The sequence below is a fragment of the Sander lucioperca genome, chromosome 5, assembly GCF_008315115.2.
Source record: "Sander lucioperca isolate FBNREF2018 chromosome 5, SLUC_FBN_1.2, whole genome shotgun sequence".
NCBI classification, from domain to species: Eukaryota; Metazoa; Chordata; class Actinopteri; order Perciformes; family Percidae; genus Sander; species Sander lucioperca.
In genome coordinates, this window is record NC_050177.1 from 35108804 (window position 1) to 35128166 (window position 19363).

General features: G+C 40.3%; 1 protein-coding gene across 2 annotated transcripts in view; it reads right to left on the reverse strand.

The window, feature by feature from the left end:
* Nucleotides 1-19363, reverse strand: part of sorl1 (sortilin-related receptor, L(DLR class) A repeats containing) — an 85863-nt gene that overhangs the window by 23917 nt on the left and 42583 nt on the right. For both annotated transcript variants that reach the window (XM_031283589.2, XM_031283588.2), the window contains exons 7-18: nt 13925-14026; nt 12750-12919; nt 11153-11345; nt 10646-10763; nt 6945-7018; nt 4986-5074; nt 4065-4243; nt 3002-3188; nt 2334-2462; nt 1621-1706; nt 735-907; nt 346-477 (exon numbers count right to left, since the gene is read on the reverse strand). In XM_031283589.2, the coding sequence (XP_031139449.1) occupies nt 346-477; nt 735-907; nt 1621-1706; nt 2334-2462; nt 3002-3188; nt 4065-4243; nt 4986-5074; nt 6945-7018; nt 10646-10763; nt 11153-11345; nt 12750-12919; nt 13925-14026 (1632 nt within the window). The remainder of the gene's footprint in view (nt 1-345; nt 478-734; nt 908-1620; nt 1707-2333; nt 2463-3001; nt 3189-4064; nt 4244-4985; nt 5075-6944; nt 7019-10645; nt 10764-11152; nt 11346-12749; nt 12920-13924; nt 14027-19363) is intronic.

A 19363-nucleotide genomic window follows, 5' to 3' on the forward strand; every position in this document is an offset into this window, starting at 1 on the left:
AAAATCAAATAATTACCTGACCATTTGATTAAATGTGATTAATAACGCAAACAACACCAATTTCGGTCTAACTGCATTCACTGTATAACAGTAAAAACTAACAGTAAATGTGGAGACAATGAAAAACAAGTCAATTCTCTTTATTACAAATTAGCTGGATGGGAGTTAACAGGATTATTTTAGCCTGATAACAACATGCAAGTCTGAATTAGTTAAACCACATTTAACGAACAGGGCCCAGATGTGTCTACAGCAGTAAATATATCAAGATTGGTGGTATACTGAGTACACACACACACACACACACACACACACACACACACACACACACACACACATCTATACCTCAATCTTCTGCGCTCCAGCGTCAACCCAGTACAACAATCTACTGATGGGGTCAAAGGTCAGAGCCTCCACGTTCTGCAGATCTTTCCTCACTACAACCTCCTGACCTGTACTGCCGTTCAGACACAGACGCTGAAAGAGGGAGAAGAAAGACGGCTGAAGGTTAACATTAACGGAACACTTGGTACCTTGGTAAAGCAGTTACTAGCAGTTACAGTCACATTAAATACACAAGTGAGCAAAATGTCCAGCTTGGCAGGATGACATTTGAACAAAACTGTGTCTAATAAACAAGCTCCTCACGAGTCACAGCACTCATGTCAACTGGTGTCACTTGTGTTTACTGTAAACAAACTCTTGGACCACTCCCTCTTGATTTCCTCACTAACCTGTATGGTGTCCAGTGAGATGTCAGCCCAGTACAGGCAGTTCCTGTCATAGTCAAAGTCCAGAGCAACAGCCTCCCTGAGGCCGACCAGAGGCAGGGCCTGGTCTGTGCCTGTGGCCAGGTCGTAGCGATGGATGGAGTTCCTCACCGCGTACAGGATGAACTCGTTACTCTCTGAAAGAGCACAGGAGACATGACTGATGGGAAAAGACACTAACACATATTGTTACACGGCTTGGTTGAATCCTACGGCAATCTGCTATCATTGTTTCTTTATAACAGACCATTGCCATGCATTGCAGAGCATTGCAATGGACGCAGTTCTGATCACCCTGAAGGACAGCTATCAATCCTCTGGATTCCTGTCGGGGTTGTATTCGCTATAATGACCACTTGGCTCTACATTATGCCTTACCTAATCACATGATACTGTTTGTGGGATAAGTACCGACATAATCACAAGTCTGTTTTAACCTTTGCAGTAAAATATTTCAGCATGTTTTAATTTATGATAGTCATGTTTTCAAATATGTACTGTACTTCTATATAGTATATAGAATTCAGAGAGGAAAATCTTCCAGATAATATTATGTCTTATTGTCAGAATAATTCAAAGATTTACTCTTACTCAACCAGACAGTCATCCAGTATTTATCCTACCAAACATCTCCAAAAGCAAAAGTGAATTTGTAATAAGGTATATGGTTTCTAACTTTACAGACTTACACATAAGAATGCTATAAAGAGCCAAAAAGTAGTTTTTGACAGTGAAGACTACCAGTTTATCCAGCTGCTTACTCCTACTTAAAGCAAATTGTAGGAGTAACCTTTAAGAACAGCTCTCAGGTGATCACATGATTAATCAAATGTCTGATGTTCCGGTTTACCTCCGACAGGACAAGGCAGCATCTCTCCATCCAGCCTGGACTCCACATCTCCTCCGCTACAGCTGTCGCCTGGTACCTTCCTGTAGCTGCAGCAGGAAGAGAAAGAGATTTCCTCAGTTCAACACTTGGTGGTGCTCTCACCAAACATATCTAATGACAGCAACATCAGTTATCTCCACCGTAGCAATAAACCACAAAAAAACAAAGGCTGGCTTGCATTCTGGGGAATTCTCAGGAAATGAAAATGAATGAACAGTATAAAAAGAGAATGACTGTGGGTCCAAATTATTATTTTATATACACCAGGTAGGAGGTTCCAATTCAACCTCATGTGCATTGACCATAATGCAACCAGATAAATAACACAAAGGCAGACAGAAAAAACCAAGGAGCAGATAAGTGAGATTTATCAAACTCAGGTTTCATTCTCACTTCTGTTACAGTACTACAGTTTTATGAAAACAAAGTAAAAAGAAAAGAAGAAAAAAATATTTTACCACTCAAGAGTCAGTTTAGAGAGGCCCATGACTTTTAAATATTTGACAAAACCTCAAATGGTCAATATAACTAAAAGTAATGAAAATTACAATATGCAAACTAATGTAAATGTGAATCCACTCGTGCTGCAGATGCAAACATTATGCTAATTTACCACACAAAGGAATCCCAGGCTGCACATTTCTGCAATGTTAGGTCCAATAACAGCAGCTTACCCTTTGCTGCGACGGTAGGTGGTACCGACAGGACATGGCACTGGAGGGGCATAGAGATCACCTGAGAACTCAGGGTCAGGCACACACACCTGCAAAGACAAGTCTTCACTCAGCTTGAAGCCATAGTCACTGCAACGAGGAGGAGGAGGAGAAAGATAGGTTGGGAGAAGAAACACAGGGAGAAAGAAAAACAGCCAGTTAGCTTCTGCCTTGTGATTAATGGCAGCACCTGATGTGCATTTTAAAACAGACTCATTATGAGCTGTGATGGGAGCTCCAGGAGCAATAAAAAATGTGCAGAGTAGGCTAAGACCAATGTATTGGTTTGCCAATATTGAAGTTTAATTAAGAGTCAGTGCCTTCTGCCTCTGATATGACAGAGGTCCTACTCACACTAAAGCTAATGAATGCATGCATTTAGATATCAACATGTATGCTATTATTGTATGTAGACAAACCAGTGTGTAATTAGTATTATTGGCAGCTTTGTTGCAAAAATACAGGTGTGTTTCTTTCTAAAAATCCCAAGTAGTCCAACAATGTGCTTCTTTTACTGACTTGTATAAACACACAACTGTTTCCATCTCAGACACCAATGGGACACAGACAAGATTTCAACAACGAACACTGATGATTATGAGTGTTTTGTTCATGTGTGGATCCCTAACCATTCGTAGTCCTGGCGTGTGCAGGAGCAGTTAGAGATGGTGACGGGGCGGTCGAAGTCCTCTCCGTTAAAACATGTAGCATGGGGAGCTCGCCTCTTAAACGTTACCTCTCTGCCCAACAGACACTCGTTACCGTGCTCATCTGACGGTGACCAGCGCTTATAGTCAGCGTCAGAACATGGTACACCTGGAGCAAAAAGAAGAAGAAGAAAAACAATAGTTATTTCACACTGACATAAAAACAGAGTTACTGATAATGCTAATGTTCCTGGTGGTCCATTTGTCAATCCGTCTTCTATTTCCTTCTTCTCTAGCTCTGTAGGGTGAGGACGTTCAAGTGATGAAACTATCTAGTAGCCTTAATTAAAGGGTTCACAGCTCTTGGAAACTACTTCTAGCCCAGCTGGTATAGATTTAGACATGTTTTGCACACAGCAATTACTGCGATGTGTCATACTGCTAGCATCATGGCTACCAAGTGTAAGGTAACTCATTATATTTATTGTAGCTCCTTTAACTACAGTAGGTAATATTTTGTTGTATTTACCTTTTGCACAATGTTTTTACTTACTGAGCATAATGCTTAGAATAATACTTAATAATAGCGTCTGTTAGAGAGCACAAACTTCACTGAGAGTGGTAATGTTTGCCAAAGCAATCTCCATGTTTTATTTGAGCTACATATTCCAAATGTTTTCACAATAAACACAGTTGTTTTTTTTGTTTTTTTACTGTTGGCTGCTACAAGACTTACATGTATTTATTATACTGTGGTTCCTTTAGTTGTAGTGTTTTCTCAAAGACAAGCGAAAACTAACTGAAAACAGTCATCAGTCAGTTAACTCAAACACACAGCTGGCTTTAGGCTGTGTTAGTTACAGCTGCTACATGGCTAACAGGCAAAGTAGCAACAGTAGCTAACGTGACTTTATTTAGCCAACAGGCTAAAAGTCATGCATGTACAGTTAATGAGTTACAATGCGATGTTAAGAGCTGAGAATCACCAACATAAAAGCCCTTTACCCTCCCCCCTCCCTCTGAACCTCCTCCTTCTCCAACCTACCCAGAACTTCGGAGGTGTTGACCTGCAGGATGAGCCAGCTGTGCCTCTGGTCGGCGTAGGAGCCGAAGATGGTGAAGATGGTGCTCTTCTCCCCGGGCTCAGTCAACAGCTGGTAAACATACACCTCCCTGTCCGAGAACTGGAAGTCGGTCCACGTCTCGCCTTCATTGGTGCTAAACCTGATGGGGACGTGGCCATTATTGAACTCATTAACAATGATTTTGAAACTGTTCATGAGCTCCCATACACTGTATCCGTTCTTTTTTTATAAATCAGTTACCAGAATTGAATTTACTTTGCAGCCTACACACTCATTCTTTGATTGAACAGCATCACGAAAGGAAAGAATTTAGGGGTAATATGGTATAGAGTTTGTATATCAGTAGAGTACATCAGGCATTTAAAATTGGGAGGTTTAACTATAGTTATATTGACATTGGTATATATAAGCCAAAACCAGGTTACTGAGTAACCAGAATACGGGAACTAAATCCTCTCTGCATGTAAATGAGCTCAGCTGCTTTCACATTAATAAACTCTATCACCTGCACATGATTACAAATAGCCTGAAATGCTGCGGTTGACATAGAGGTGTTAGGTTACACCTCTGTTTACTGAGTGATGGTTTATTTCCCTTTTTTCTCTACAACAATCTGCTTCACATTCACACAATCTGCTCCTGCTAAATAAAGATCACATCCACTGGAGCAAGTGGCGTTTATTTGCTTCACTCTCCAGATTTCCTCAAGCTGTTTGAGGATTCAAATGGAAGCCTTCTGGTCACAAACCAGCCACTCAGGATTTTGTGTTTGAAGCTGTTTTGTTTATGGAGAAACAACTGAATGACAGATTTCACTTCTGAGCTGAGTTTTTTTTTTTCCTGTCCTGAAAGAAACATTTCAACAGGGCAGTTGGACTTACTTAAGGTGTGTGGTGGCGCCTCCTTGTGCGATAGCCATCAGGATACCACCATGGTCACCCCATGCGTAGAAATGAGGGCCTGCCAGTGCCTGGACAACAGAAAACACAACATAATATACACAATAGGACATAAAAGGTAATTTAGCACTAGGGTTAATACAAGCTTGAATTTATCTGGAGGAGGAGATCTAAATAAATCTTTATGACCTCATGAACTGGCACTTTTATTTCCTTGATTTGATGCAATTCCTGTTAAAACAGGATGCTGTAGTGGGACAGAAGACGGTGGTGATTAATTCTAAACTTTAAACCATTATAATATCACTTAAGGAATGAAAATGTCATTTGATTAGATAGGAGGGTCAAAAGGGCGGGATTGTAGGGCTGTCCTCGACTAAAGAAATTCTTAGTCGACTAACACTTATATGATTTTGTCGATTAATCGATTAGTTGATGTAATCGACAGAGCTGTGCTCTTTGAGAGGTGGTTAAGACTAGAAAAGCACAATATAAATGTAGTTAATGAACCATCTGTAAAACTGACTTTCTCCACAATTAATCCTGCAAAAGCACCACTTTAAATCTTGTGTTTACCAGAAATGTGCCCATAAGTTTCTTGGAAATGAGTAATTAAGCATGAATAAGCATAAAAAATGACTTATCAACTAAAGAAATCTTAGTCGACTAAGACCAAAACGACCGATTAGTCGACTAATCGACTAAGAGGTGGCAGCCCTACGGGATTGAATTTAAAAAAATGTTATTGCTTTATTGGTAAGACTTTATGTTCACACCTCACTGGGAAAAATACAGATTCACTCGTTACCAGGAAATCTAAGTGTCCATTTCAGTGGGTCTTTAAAGTCTTGCAAAATACAAACTCTTGTGCATTTACATCTTTAGTTTGAGAAGAACATCTTCCAGGCAAACTATGGCGCTGGTCATTTGTAAATGAGAATGTGGTTGAAGCTGCCTGCCACTCTCAAATTCAGTATTCAGTTATATGCAGAACAAAGCTCTCTGAAATAATAATAACATAGCCATCTAATTACAACATGTTTTCAGTATTACTAGCATCTGAACAGAGCACGATGTTGAGTCACATGTGATAAAGACCCCCTAAAACTACCAGTCTATGAATCTTCGAGGTTCAAATCATTTAAAGCTGCATTAATTTATATTTTCACATTAACAATGGGTCGAATGACTACATGTAATGTGAAAGGGGTCGGTTGTAGTGACGAACCCAAAGAGAATTATCGTCGTACTCTGCAGTTCCCCTCAGCTTTATGGCTCATTTTTCAGCTCATTGTTTTTGGCTGCGGTTTTCATCGAAAAACTAAACCTGCTACCTGCCCAGCACCAAACAACAGGCAAACGAGGGGGCCGGATATTTTTTTTTAAGAGTTGGTGGAGACCAAAAACAAGAAATAAAGGCAGTGAATATTTGCTTTACAATCCTCATTCCACTCCAAATGAATGCGAACATTGCTCAGTGTCTGCTGGATGTCCACATTTAGGCAACTGTTTGCTATCACGTTCAACATAACAACTATATCATTTAAAAAAAAGTATCTATACTGTGCTTTTAGTGTATTAGCCCCTAAGTGGTCAGCAAAATAAATACCACCATTCTCTGAAATGTAAAGCAAATACGTCATAACTTGTTCTTTGAGACACATGTTCTCATTCACAGAGAATAGGTATTTAAATTTATAAATAATGCAGCGTATCCATAACACATAAGCAAGTTAAAGTCTGAACTGATGCTCATAGATGTGTTTTCAAGGACTATAGAAAGTCAGTCCAAGTAAAAAGTGCAGAGGGTCCATAATACCTGGATACATTATACAGGCACTGACATGAAATGTTGAAAACTCTCTTTGACAGACGAGCTGCCTGTCACTCAGTTTTGCAAGCCGTGTTTTTCTAGTCATCGGTGTCAGATTTGGTACTGACCTCTCTCCAGCGAGCTCCGGCACTGCTGGATACATATACATTAGGCTTGTTGGCCAAGTTTCTGCCTACAGATCCTGCAATCAGAGGACAAAAAGGCATTTTACACACACACATTATAGGGGTTTTCCCTGAATATTACAGACTTGATGTGGCCACTGCTTTTGCTTTCACATATGGAAAATCTGTAACCCCAGAACTCAAACCATAGCATTCTGTATCTTGACATGCATGTGGCCTTTGTATGCACTGACAAATACTTCCCTGACAGTGTGCTCTTATTTAATAAGGAAGATCATCAGGAATGATCTGCTTACACATTTCACAAAGAAACATAATGAAATCAAACATGCAGAAATGGAAACTGAACTTTATTGTTTTATTGTTGTTGTTTTTTTTTACTTGTTTTTCAGAAAAAAAAGTCCTAATGGGACTTAGAGTCTACAGCCATGACAGGCTATAATGCTAATTGCAAAGCAAATTGTGGGATAGATAAAAGTTGAGGTCCAAAGTTTGCTTTTGATCCTTAGCAGTCATAATGATGTAATTAGGGGTAACGGTGGTGTTAGAGTTAAGGTCTTTTATAACATTTATCAAGCAAGTTTGTCATGCTGTAAGCATGAAAGTGGTAAGAGATTTGTTTAGCAGTATTGGATGGTGCAGGGCTTTTGTGAGAGTTATTACGACTCATCCCATAGAGAACATGAACATGTGTGTACTCACAAGTGTGTGTACTGGTTAAATAAAACAATTGACTTGCTTGTGAGCTAGAGGAAAAGTCAGGCAATGATAAGTGGGATTCATGGATGTCTGTACAAAATTTCACGACAGTCCATTGAATATGTGTTGAGAAATCTAAGTCTGGATCAAAGTGGTGGACCAAATGACCAGCTGACATTGCCTTTTCTAGAGCCATGCCGCTTTAGCGTAGCTACAAAGACTTAGAGCCCTATCTTGCACCCAGCACAGCACAGCGCAAAGCCCCGACGCAAGTGTCTTTGCTACTTTAAGACCGACGCTGTCTACAGCCATCCATCAAGAATAATAATGGAATTCATGGATTGGATGATTAATACCAGCAGTGTCTGCCTTTGACACTTAGGATCAGACAGACACCTGCTTACATCTTTACACATCAATCCTGTTAATCAAATCTCACTTCAGGGTGAATGACTTCAAGAAGCGCAGACTAAAATGAGAATAACATGGTGGTTGTGACTCTGTCAAGGACTGTAACCTGAAATGTGCCTCTGAAATTAATTACATAACGTCTCTGTGTAAAATGGGCTAATGACTCTTAATAAATATCAAACAAGAAGCCAGAGACTCGAGACAATAAACAAATCTTCTGGAGAAGACACTGCCATTGTGCAGATATGAAACTGGCAAGCACAAACATGCTGTCACTGTGTATGTCTGCTTACTAGAGTTCTATCATTATCACTATTTAAAGAGTAACTTAACACCAGGCTGAAAAGCAGTGTTTTGCTGCCTTCTCTTTGGAAGTTTTAGGCCTGTTTGACCTCGGACCAAAGCCAGCATCAGTGATGAAGTGTGGTTGAGTTTGGTCAGAAGCAGCATTGGGAAAAACAAGTTACAAAGTAATGCGTTACAGTAACTGTTACTTTTGGCAATAACTAGTACTCTAACGCACCGTTTTTCAAATAAAGTAACTAAATTACTGTTACTGAAAGGCATGTTACTTCATTATTATCCCCGCCAGGCATGGAGGGAATCATGCTTGTGTGTGTGTGTGTGTGTGTGTGTGTGTGTGTGTGTGTGTGTGTGTGTGTGTGTGTGTGTGTGTGTGTGTGTGTGTAGGCTGTCTGTCTGTCTGCAGGGCCGAGCGCTAGTGATATCTTTGAATATTAGATGGCCATGATGGAAACAACAATGACAAAAAGAAGACAAATAAGACAATAACATATTGCTAACAAATTATTGCATACCTATGTAGAAATTGATTGAAGTGTCTTCTCAGAATTAATTATCCAGTGTAATAATGACCTTGAATTTGAACTATCAGAGCTGCTTGATACACTGCATGTGACAGCATATACTCATATTATTCATTTTTAATATATATTTGTATTAATGATAATAATTCTTGAATAATTATCTCAAACAACGTGTTAGTCAAACGTGTGGCAAAATATATGAGCCGGTTATCTAATGTTGCTGTGTATGTAAACGTGTGTGCAGTTTGTGTATGTATATGCCTGCTTGTATTCATGAGTGTGTTCGACCCATTGAGTGCTCGCTGGGTGCTGCAGCAGTAATTAGCCCATCTGTTTGAGAGCGATAACGAAACGAATGGTGCCGGCTATTGCCAGTCCTCCTCCTCTCTCTTGCAGTTTCTCTCCATGCCCATTATCTAATAAGAATTTAATTAGAGCGACTGGCTGGGTGCAGGGGAAGCGGCCTCCTAGACACTGGAGTGTATCAACAAATCAATGCTTTCCAGCAGCTGTAAAGCGGCTTCAAACTGCAGGCAGAAACTCTGCTTCAGCAGCGAGACGGAAAATCTCTTCACTTGGATGAAACCATCAGTCTGCAACATCTTGAAACTGTTTTCTGAGAGACAGGGGCGATTCTAGGATCCGACCTTTAGGAAGGAGAATGTGACACGGATATAGTGCATGTAAAAGTGTTAACCCCGCTAAATAAGTAATTTCATTATCTGATAATCTCTGACCTCAACTACCTCAGATTGGCCAAAACTATGTTTCTGTTAACCCTTTCCTTGACTGGGTTACAGGTGCAGGATATTAAATCTGTAACTAGCCCTTTAAACCTGTAACTGTTAGTCCTCTGTCACTAATAGACAAGTTTGCAACTCTAACTTTAAGCACCAATATTGACTGAATTATTATAATTTTTAGGGGGGCTGAGATGAAATTTAGGGTCTAAAAAGGGTCTAAAATCGCCAATGCTGAGAGATACAACAAAATTTAAAACACTGACATACTAACGGGTTGAAGCAAGAAATCATTTGTGAGCCTGAAAAGCTGCCTTGGAGGAAATGTGCACAATGTATTGAATCAAGTATTATATGAATGTTAAACTCTTCTATGTCTGAATTCAGGCATGGTTCCAGACAACTTAAAGCCCTAAACAAGAAGTTTCTACCACCTTCTTCACAGAGCGCAACCGTATTTCTTGTGTTTTGGGCAATACAGGAAGACTAAGAGCAGATTAGTTACCACAGAGGGCAGCTTGTGGGTTTGTAAAGCGTGTTTCCTGTGTACAGCAAACTTATCTGTGTTATCAGAACAAGAGGAAGTTGCTGTAAAACTAACACAAGCTTGCCAGGCTGTAGCTCTGTCAGTGAGAACATCCTCCAACAGATGACACACAAAGTCTCTTCATCTGTCTTGACTAACAGAGACACTCCTGCCAAACTCACTGAAACCTTTTATAACTGATTTGTTTTTTCTGTCCATCACACAGATACCAGACATTTCTGGTGGTATTTGCGTAGTATAAGCATGAGATTTAACTGCGGGTTAAATATGATCCAAACCACTAATATTCAATGAATGCATGTGGTTAAAAGAAAATATTTTTTGGAAGTTCAAAGTTTGGTGCTCATATTGAGCTATCCTTGACTCTTACACATACTGTAAATGTCAACTAGAATTTTCAGTATTTTTGAGTTTTTTTTAAATGCGGTCTTTATCAGTGATGTTGCTTTGTTCTCCCACCTGTGGCCATGATGAGTCCTGGTGCAGAGTCCTTGGATAAAATTGGCATTCTCCTCAGCTGGATGTTGAACAGCTGGCTCCAGCGCTGGGCAAGGTGGAGAGAGCAACCTTTTCTGAGCTGAAGGGGAGAGAAGAGGAAAGTCAGGTGATGTTGTTTAGTTGCTTTCATTACTCTTCTCTCTGCTTTACCACCACTTACATCATGAGACTTGGGCCAACTACTGGACACAGAAAGTAAGGTTTTCTTCTAACAAACACAGTCAGAAATCTGCAAAACAAACTGTTCTCTACAGCAACTACACATTGTTTGGAAGCAGAGGTCTCTGTGGTGGCACATCTGGGTGAAAACATAAAGATCTGTGCAAAACACTATGCTACGGATAAGACCTCACAAGGGGCTTAGATCAGAATCAGATCCACCATAAAAATAATAAATGACAGGGGACCAATTTCTGATGTCAGCAAACAAAATCTTAAATCATTAAAGACGCAGGTTTATTGGTGTACCTGGCAGTCCACAGTTCCTCCCAGGCTGTCGGCAGCAGGCGGCTGAAGCAGCTCCCACGTCCCCCCCTTGTCAAAAGTGATGACGGATCGCATGTTGTCCTCGGTGACCGAGCCGTTGATGAGCGTGGCGATGAAGACTCCTCGCAACCCCTCCACGCGGTGCAGGTCTGCAAAAGGCTCATTGGCAAAATACCTGAAACACAGAGGGGATACATCATCGTCTGGGTCATGGAAGGGATGAATTTTGAACAAATTTGGCTTAATGTACCACAGTTGCTGCCTGATACAACTACAACTTTAGGAGCAATGTTTTACTTGCATTTAAACACCATTCACTTTTAGAATATAGGTGTAATTGGTGGTAATCCCATTTTTATTTTTCTTTTTTTTTTTTTTTTTTTTTAAATCGCTGGTTTCCCTGTACTGTACATGCTCTTGTTCACGTGGCTCGAGAACACTAAAGGGTAAACACAGGAAACTAAATGCATCAGCATTTACAATGATGTAAAAATCTTGTTAACCTGTCTAGCACAGGATGCTTTATGTTAACATTAACAGAAGGCACAGGAGCCACAGCTCATTTCATCAACAGAAGACACAGCGTCAGATACACAGAAAGAATCATCACTAGCGGGCAAACACCTGAGCCAACACTGTGGCTGCTTCTGCCAAAACAACACAGGATCTTCCTGATGTGGTTATGGAGAAGACTTAGCAGAAAAACAATGATTGCAGAGCTCAGAGGTCAGACAGGGTTGCGGCGTCAGATCAATAGATTGTCTTTTATTAGATAAAGAAGCATTACTCGTCCGTGTTTGCAAAGCCTTTGTATTATCAGCGTTATCTGGCATTCGTAAGGGGAACTTGAGGTCTTCCTGTCAGTTCCAGAGGTTGCTATGGGAACTGCTCAATTACAAGCAAATCTGCAGATTGTGCTTAATTTGTACTCTAAGTACACGCCGGCTCTATTTTCATATGCTGGTACAATTTGCTTGAGCACATGGTTCATTTCTTATACGAAGGCTAAAAGAGCAAATTAACTACTGATATTTATCCAACTACCTATTAAGCGTGAAAGTTCATTCTTAACCTTGGGAATTCAAGCTTTTTTTGGAGCTTTTCGACTGCTTCACACGCTTTTATCAGCAGGAGTTTGCTCAGTTGTCATAAAAACTGACCTGTTGGCATCAGGCTAATAAATATACTGTCCAACTAGTTTCATCTGATGGGACCTCACAACATTTGTATCTCTTCAAGTGGTGTAGTACTTTTACAAGTACAATTTCGACGCCTCAGGATTCCCCAGGAGGAGCAGGTGGAAGCAGCTATAGAGAAATTGTGGGCTACTCTGCTTAGCTTGGCTGATTTTGTGTCTCTGAAAAAGGTTTTTATTCAAAGTGTGTTACGTGTGTTTTTAGTTATACTGTCAGTTCTCACTCAACTTGTTTTCAAACTAGCCTAACGAGTTTTTAATTAAATGCAAGATGACGCCTGTGTGTGTGTGTGTGTAACTGAAATACACAATATCAGCAATGTGTGTCTGTGTGTGTGTGTGTGTGTGTGTGTGTGTGTGTGTGTGTGTGCGCACGTGCAGTACCTGATCAGTGTGTTGCTGCTGGAGCCCTCAGGACTGTAGTACAGAACATTCTCCAGTGACAGAGAGAAGGACAGGCCCTGTGTGTCTGAGATGTAGAGGTGTGTGACGTTGTTCAGGTGGTTCACACACACAAACACTTGGTCCTCTGATGCATCTGCTATGTAGTACTCCTGTTAGGAAAAGTAGGAGAGAGAGAGGGGCTCATCTTTAGTTCACCAACCTACTGTCTTTTTAGACTGAGGACACAACACATGACTGGACACAATGTGAAAAGACTGGATATCACAGTAAATCACGTAAACAATGGACTTGTATACTGTAGTGTAGTGTAGGTAGGTTCTTCCATCCGAATCAGGGCGTCGACTGTGTCACAGTTTTAGAAATGGGAGCCACGCTGTTCATATGCAGTTGTTTCAAGCTGTTGTCAGAGCTGGGAATGTGATGTGACAATGACTCATCTCTGACTCGAGAATGATCCCATCGCCAAATATATACAAGCTCATGAACTTGATGATCTTTTGGGGAGCACAATCTTGACGATCAGGGGTCTAACGCCTCTAAAACACAAGCTCTAATCCCATTTCTACAAGATACTGTATACCCAAAACAAACAACACAACAAAAGAATCTCAAGGATGAAGGTATTCTTCACCTTGGGAACATTTTGTTGCGATTTGAGTTTTGTCCAGTTAAGAGTTAAAAGGTGAATCCGATTTGAAAGACTTACACAAACAAGCCTCACAGATAAAATAGAGGTTTAGGATGAGAGTATGAAAATGTTCTTACATGAGGCCCAACGCGTTTTGAAATATCTTACTCTAAGAAATACTGTATGAACAATTTTATTAGCCAAATAATCTAGCCAAAGTTCTCAAATGATAAATCCTGTCTATACTCAAGCAGCTGTACAAGACATTAGACACAATAATAGAACACAATTGACAAAATTAAGCTTCAAGTCAGAAACTAATGTAATAAAGAATAAACAGACAAGATGAATCTAATCAGATAATCGATTACGTTTTTTGATACTACAGTCACATTTCAGTCCAAAAAGGTATTGAAAGTCGATACCCAGCCTGACTTCAACATCAATTTCTCATTCAGTCTACTGATAAGTTCTATACATTCTTCGTTTCTGAATTACTGGTGCAGTACATGTGAAAGAGACTCACTGTGATTGGATGTCGGGTCATAAACTGGGCAGCTTTCATTGGCTGGCGGTTGTAGGAGACCCAGAGCTGAACAGATGAAGGTTCATGGCTGCCAAACTGTTTCTAGAAAAGCAGAGGACACAGAGGCAGACACAGCACAGTTCATTCAACAACTCATCATTTATGTCAAACCCTTGAACATTTCAGAGGCAGCCAATCTTTGTAACACACTGTGGTTTTTTTTGTTGCTCAGCAGCTCCAACTTTTTGATATACAGGCTTCATCTGTCACTGCACAAAGAATTCCACGAGTTAGCACAAATCTTGATGATGATTTTTTTTTTTTTTTTAAAGAAGACACTGTTGTCACATCTTGAGACAAGGACAATTGAAACAATTTTAAGAAGTCATTCAGTCTCATCTTGAGCTTTCAACTCATATTTTTCATTATCAATAGAAATAGAAAACGGTTTCCTCAAAATCAATCAAAGAAGTGCTCCTTTCAGAGACAGCTCGGCTCCCTAAAGAGGTCGTTTTTATGCCTCCATCATCTACAAAGAGCTAATTTAGTTCAGAGGGGTGTGCAGTTCACTCACATCATGTTACATGATTTCTAGGTCATAAAGGCTCACATTTTGATCTCCCACTTTCACTACAGATTGCCTTCTTGCCTGTCTAAAATTACAAAAACTATGTTAAAACCTACCTGCCCAAACATTTTTTGTCTGAGATGATGAAGGACCCTCTTTTTCTCTCCTCTGTACTAGATCTTGTCTAGCCACATTAAATACTGTTTTATCTCCTTTGTATTCTAGTGTAAAGTCATAGCAACAGAAGAAAAGTGTCTGCATTGTAAATAAACCAGCCCTCTGTGCTTATTACGGCTCTACTCTGTACTCCTAATTACATTGTCCTAACAGTTGACGTACTCTCTACCCTTTCTATTTCCATCTCATCCCTCGCTCTTCCAGCTGTAACTTTATATGTGGCTCAGTTCAAACTAACAGAAAGGCAAGCGGCTTCATTACTTTACTTTGGATTAGTTTGGATCACCCTGTTTGAGGCTTTAACAGCAACACCTTCTAGAGTCCATCAGGGGGTTAAACAGAGAAAGATCAGTAGAGAGTAGTCAGACCGGAATTCACTAAGATACGTTGGACATTCACAATTTATTCTAGCTGGGATGTTAATATTAGATTAATATAAAGAGCAGCTCAGCAAATCCCGGTGCTTTCCCGTTTTGGGAACCAACATAGAACTGAATTTCAGAACCTAATTCTACTGATAGATGGTACAGAATGTTATGATACACATTCGATTTTTACTTTAGAAGTGATCCCTATGAGAATGGTTTCTCATGCCACAATACACCAGATGTCATTTATTATCATTATTATTTACTTTTTTTATTATTAGAAAAAGCATAAACAGCCATATTATTATGCTGGATAGTTGTGCTGCGATATGGTCTGATTTTAGATTATATATGGTATAACATGCACAACACAAAGAAATTAATATATAACTAAAATTGTATTGTCATAAAACTGAAATTCACAATTCTCTCTCTCTATCTCTCTACTACTGGGCACCTCCAGTCTCCAGCAGAGCATTTCAGCCTTTTCCATTCAGTCTATTGATTTATCTAGTGTAGAGCCCACATCGACTGTGTGATGTGAAAGCAGAAACTACACTGAGACAAATGGAGGGAAAGGAGAGAGGGACAAATGGAAGTAAAAGTCCAGATGGTATAAAATAATGTAAAACAAACAACCAGATATGCATGTTTCCCTTTGAGATGTAGAGAAAGTTGTCTATTAGACTTAAGAAGAATTTCAAAAACTAACACAGTGGTCAACTATTCCTATCCACTGTAACTCAGAAATAAGATTTTTGTAAATTGTGGGTTTGGAGTTTTGTTCTACTCCTTCACACGTTATACTTTAATCAGGATTTTTAGGTCAGTTTACTTTGTGAGCCGAGAGGGAAAATTTGACAGCAATACGTCAACTATGTATTTTCACATGCAAGTGGCATGGCGATTATATATTTTTCCACTGAAACCACAGATTGCATCGCAATGGTAACTGTAAGTGAGCCACACATTCCACACTGTGCTCATGTTCTCTCAAACCGACTCTCAAATCCCTGAAATGAGATGTGGTCCTTAGGCCTCAAATTAACTAAGCCCGGGTGGCAAACAGACACAATAACAGTAGTTTGGAATGCAATACCATATTCTGTATAAAATACTGTACACTAAAAATTAACTATGAAATATAAAGTCAAAGTTAAATTATAAGAAATGTTTGCAACTGATGTTAGACATTCATGCTTCAGATTTTCATCTTCTAATCAAAAACTGTGTTTCCCAGAATTTATATGAACCTCCCTACTAACAAGTGCATCCTTAATATTTTTTTCTGTAACCCACAAGGCCACACAGTGAAAGCTCCACTCCCACACAGTAACCAGCCACAAGGTGACATTTGTTAATGACTGGCCCAGAGGAAGAGCACATGTTCGGTGTTGACATTTTATGATAACGAAAAGGTATCTGCGCTGACACCGAAACAAGCTGTAAATGTCACAGGCCAAATCCTCTGAGGCAAAGTGCCTTCTGCTAGTTTCCCCCAATTGCTGTACACTTGAATCCTATCAGACCTTCATATGCTTTACAGTTCAGACAATGAGGGCCAGATGTATGTACATTTGCGAAAGTAGCGTTATCAGCGCCATGGCCAACCCGCAGAAAGCGCACGCTGTGATACATCAGCTGACGTCGTATTTACCAAACCTGCAGTTCATTGGGTAATCAGCACCTTTTTCCGTCCACTATACCGTAAATTGCGAATTGAATGGGCGATGGCAAAGAAATCCTGCTTGATGCGTGTTATTTCGGCATTAGTGGTGGGGAAATGTATGTATTGACTAGTGCGCTGTAGCAAAGTACTGGTGCTATGATACGGCTGAGTGCATACAGCAATATTCCCACTGCTGATGCTATGACTATTTGAAATGATCCTGATCATTATTGATCTGACCAATATTTGTAATGCTCGATGAGTTTAACAACTGCTGGAATGGAATGTGAACGCTGAGTCGGATATTTCCGTGTCATCTTTGATTTCTTCCAGTAACTGTAATATTGCATGGCTGCTTAATCTGGAACGCTTAATGATTTGGTGTTCACTCAACTGAAAAAGTGTGATCCTTGTGGCAAAAATCTTTTCAGCTCGTCTCCTTGGCCTATGTCTTCGTCTTGCTCGGATTACTGCTGCCATTTCACCCGGAGGCATATGCGAGGAAACCCGCTTGCGGCTGGTTTACACCTGCTTTTAAGAGGCGGACAATTTTCACTGCAAAATAGAGGCGCGCTTTCACAGGCGTTTTTTGTACATACCGCAGAATACATAATTAGGCGCACTTTATGCTTCCCCTCCCATCTCTTTATGGGAAACTCCCACTTTCCCCTTCACCCTCACATGAATGCATATGCATGACATGGAAAAGCGTAATTTCCCATTTTCAGTCCCCGCGACAGGCAGTCTGCACTTTTACCTCAGTGCGGCCTGTTTGTACATACCTCGCCAAGCTTTTACGCACACGTTGCGAAACAAATACGCCTGAAGCGGGCGCAAAAGCGTTAGTACATCTGGCACTGAGACTCTCAGGTGCTTATGTAAATGCATTATGTCAAGTGTTTCTGTCGTGCATGTGGGATTCTTTAAAAAAGATAAATGGATGAAAACAGTCCCCTACCTGTACTGCATCAACACTCCAGCCCAGTCTTGTGAAACAGCAGCTGAGATGCTTTCGTCCCTCCTGAAGTCTAGTGCATGGTTTCTCCTCTACCCTGTCTAACTCAACTGTGTATACATCTGTTTTTGTGGCTCAGGTATAATTTCAAGTCTGGGGCTGAACTACATTTAGATTCAAGAGGCGTTATTCAGGGACATGATGAGCTTTCCCTGAATATCTGTGGAGTATCTTTGAGTTTTGTTGTGAAAATGAACTTAATGGGTTTTATTGATATAAAAACAAAATGAAGATGGGGGCAGGATACTTCAAATCAATGCAGATGTTGTTCTGTCATCTGCTGGATGTATAAATAAAAAAGAACTGTTTGCTAACACATTTGCTATATCAACTGCTATATAACTGATTATTCCACTGTTTACAGAGTTTTTAATGAGTTACTCAAACTGAAACTGTAAAACAGGAGGTTGCAAAAGTGGGACTTGTGGGAAAATGATACTGCCCTACCTGCTGGCTGGTTTAGAATGAGAAAATAAATAATCAGACTATTTTCTCTATTGAGTAGCAATAGAATAGCAGCAATAGCAACTGTCAATGTGGTAACATGTAGCTCTAAACAACAGCATATCTCTTCTGGGAATTTCCTGTAAAATACCAAAACACAGAAGAGGACAGTGCCAGGATTGCCAGGAACAGTCTGAGGTATTCACTAAACTGATTTGTTTAAGGAACTGCAAGTAAGCAAGAGCTTCAGAAGCCACTAGAAAGTATGCTGTGCCTTAATAGGAGGAATCATTCCTCCTCCAATCTCCACTTCCTGTTTTCTTCTCTGTCTGTCCCAGACTTTCTTTGCAGATAATCTGTGATCTAAATGAGAAGGAATATGGCTAATAAATAACTGTGAAGAGAGGGAATGGGCCTTATCGACTCCCCCAGTACATCTACTAAGCCAGTTATCTTCCCCGGGGCTCCTCGATGGGACCAAAGGCTGCGGTCTTTTAGGTCTGATTAGCAATATATTCCTCAGGATCCCTATTGTTAGATAAAACTCTCCATTTCTGGCTCTTTAATTAGCTTAAGCAGCTTGGCACTGCCAAAAGCACTTGTGATATTCCATTATTCTAATCCTATTAGTGCAAGCCAAAGACAGAAGAGGAGAGAAAGTAACTGAGACTAGCTAATGAGCATGGTAGAAAATAAAGATAGCCCTGCTAGCAGTAGCTACTTGCAAGCAGTAAGAGGCTAGTCTATATCAACGATGTTTCATTTCCGGGATTGTTCAGGTGCCACCGGAAATTCCGCCGGATGTCCCTCATTTAGGCCTGACGGCATTTTAAACTCCGGTCAATTTATGAGGACTATGGTTAACTGCTCCTCAGATCTCTGCAGGGTAAATCCAGACAGCTAGCTAGACTATCTGTCCAATCTGAGGTTTCTGTTGCACCACTAAAACCGTTCCTCCATAGAGAGCATCCTGGTGTACTGTGTGGCTGTGTGTTACGCTGGATGCTCTGTAGCAGACAAAAACAAATACAGAGAGTGATCAACACAGCACAGAAGATCGTTGGTTGTTCTCTTCCCTCACTAGAGGAAATTGCCAACTTAAGACTGCTCTCAAAAGCCACCAAAAGACTGTTCTCACCCTGGTCACCCACTGTTTGAACTCTTGCCCTCAGGGAGACGTTACAGATGTCTAAAAACA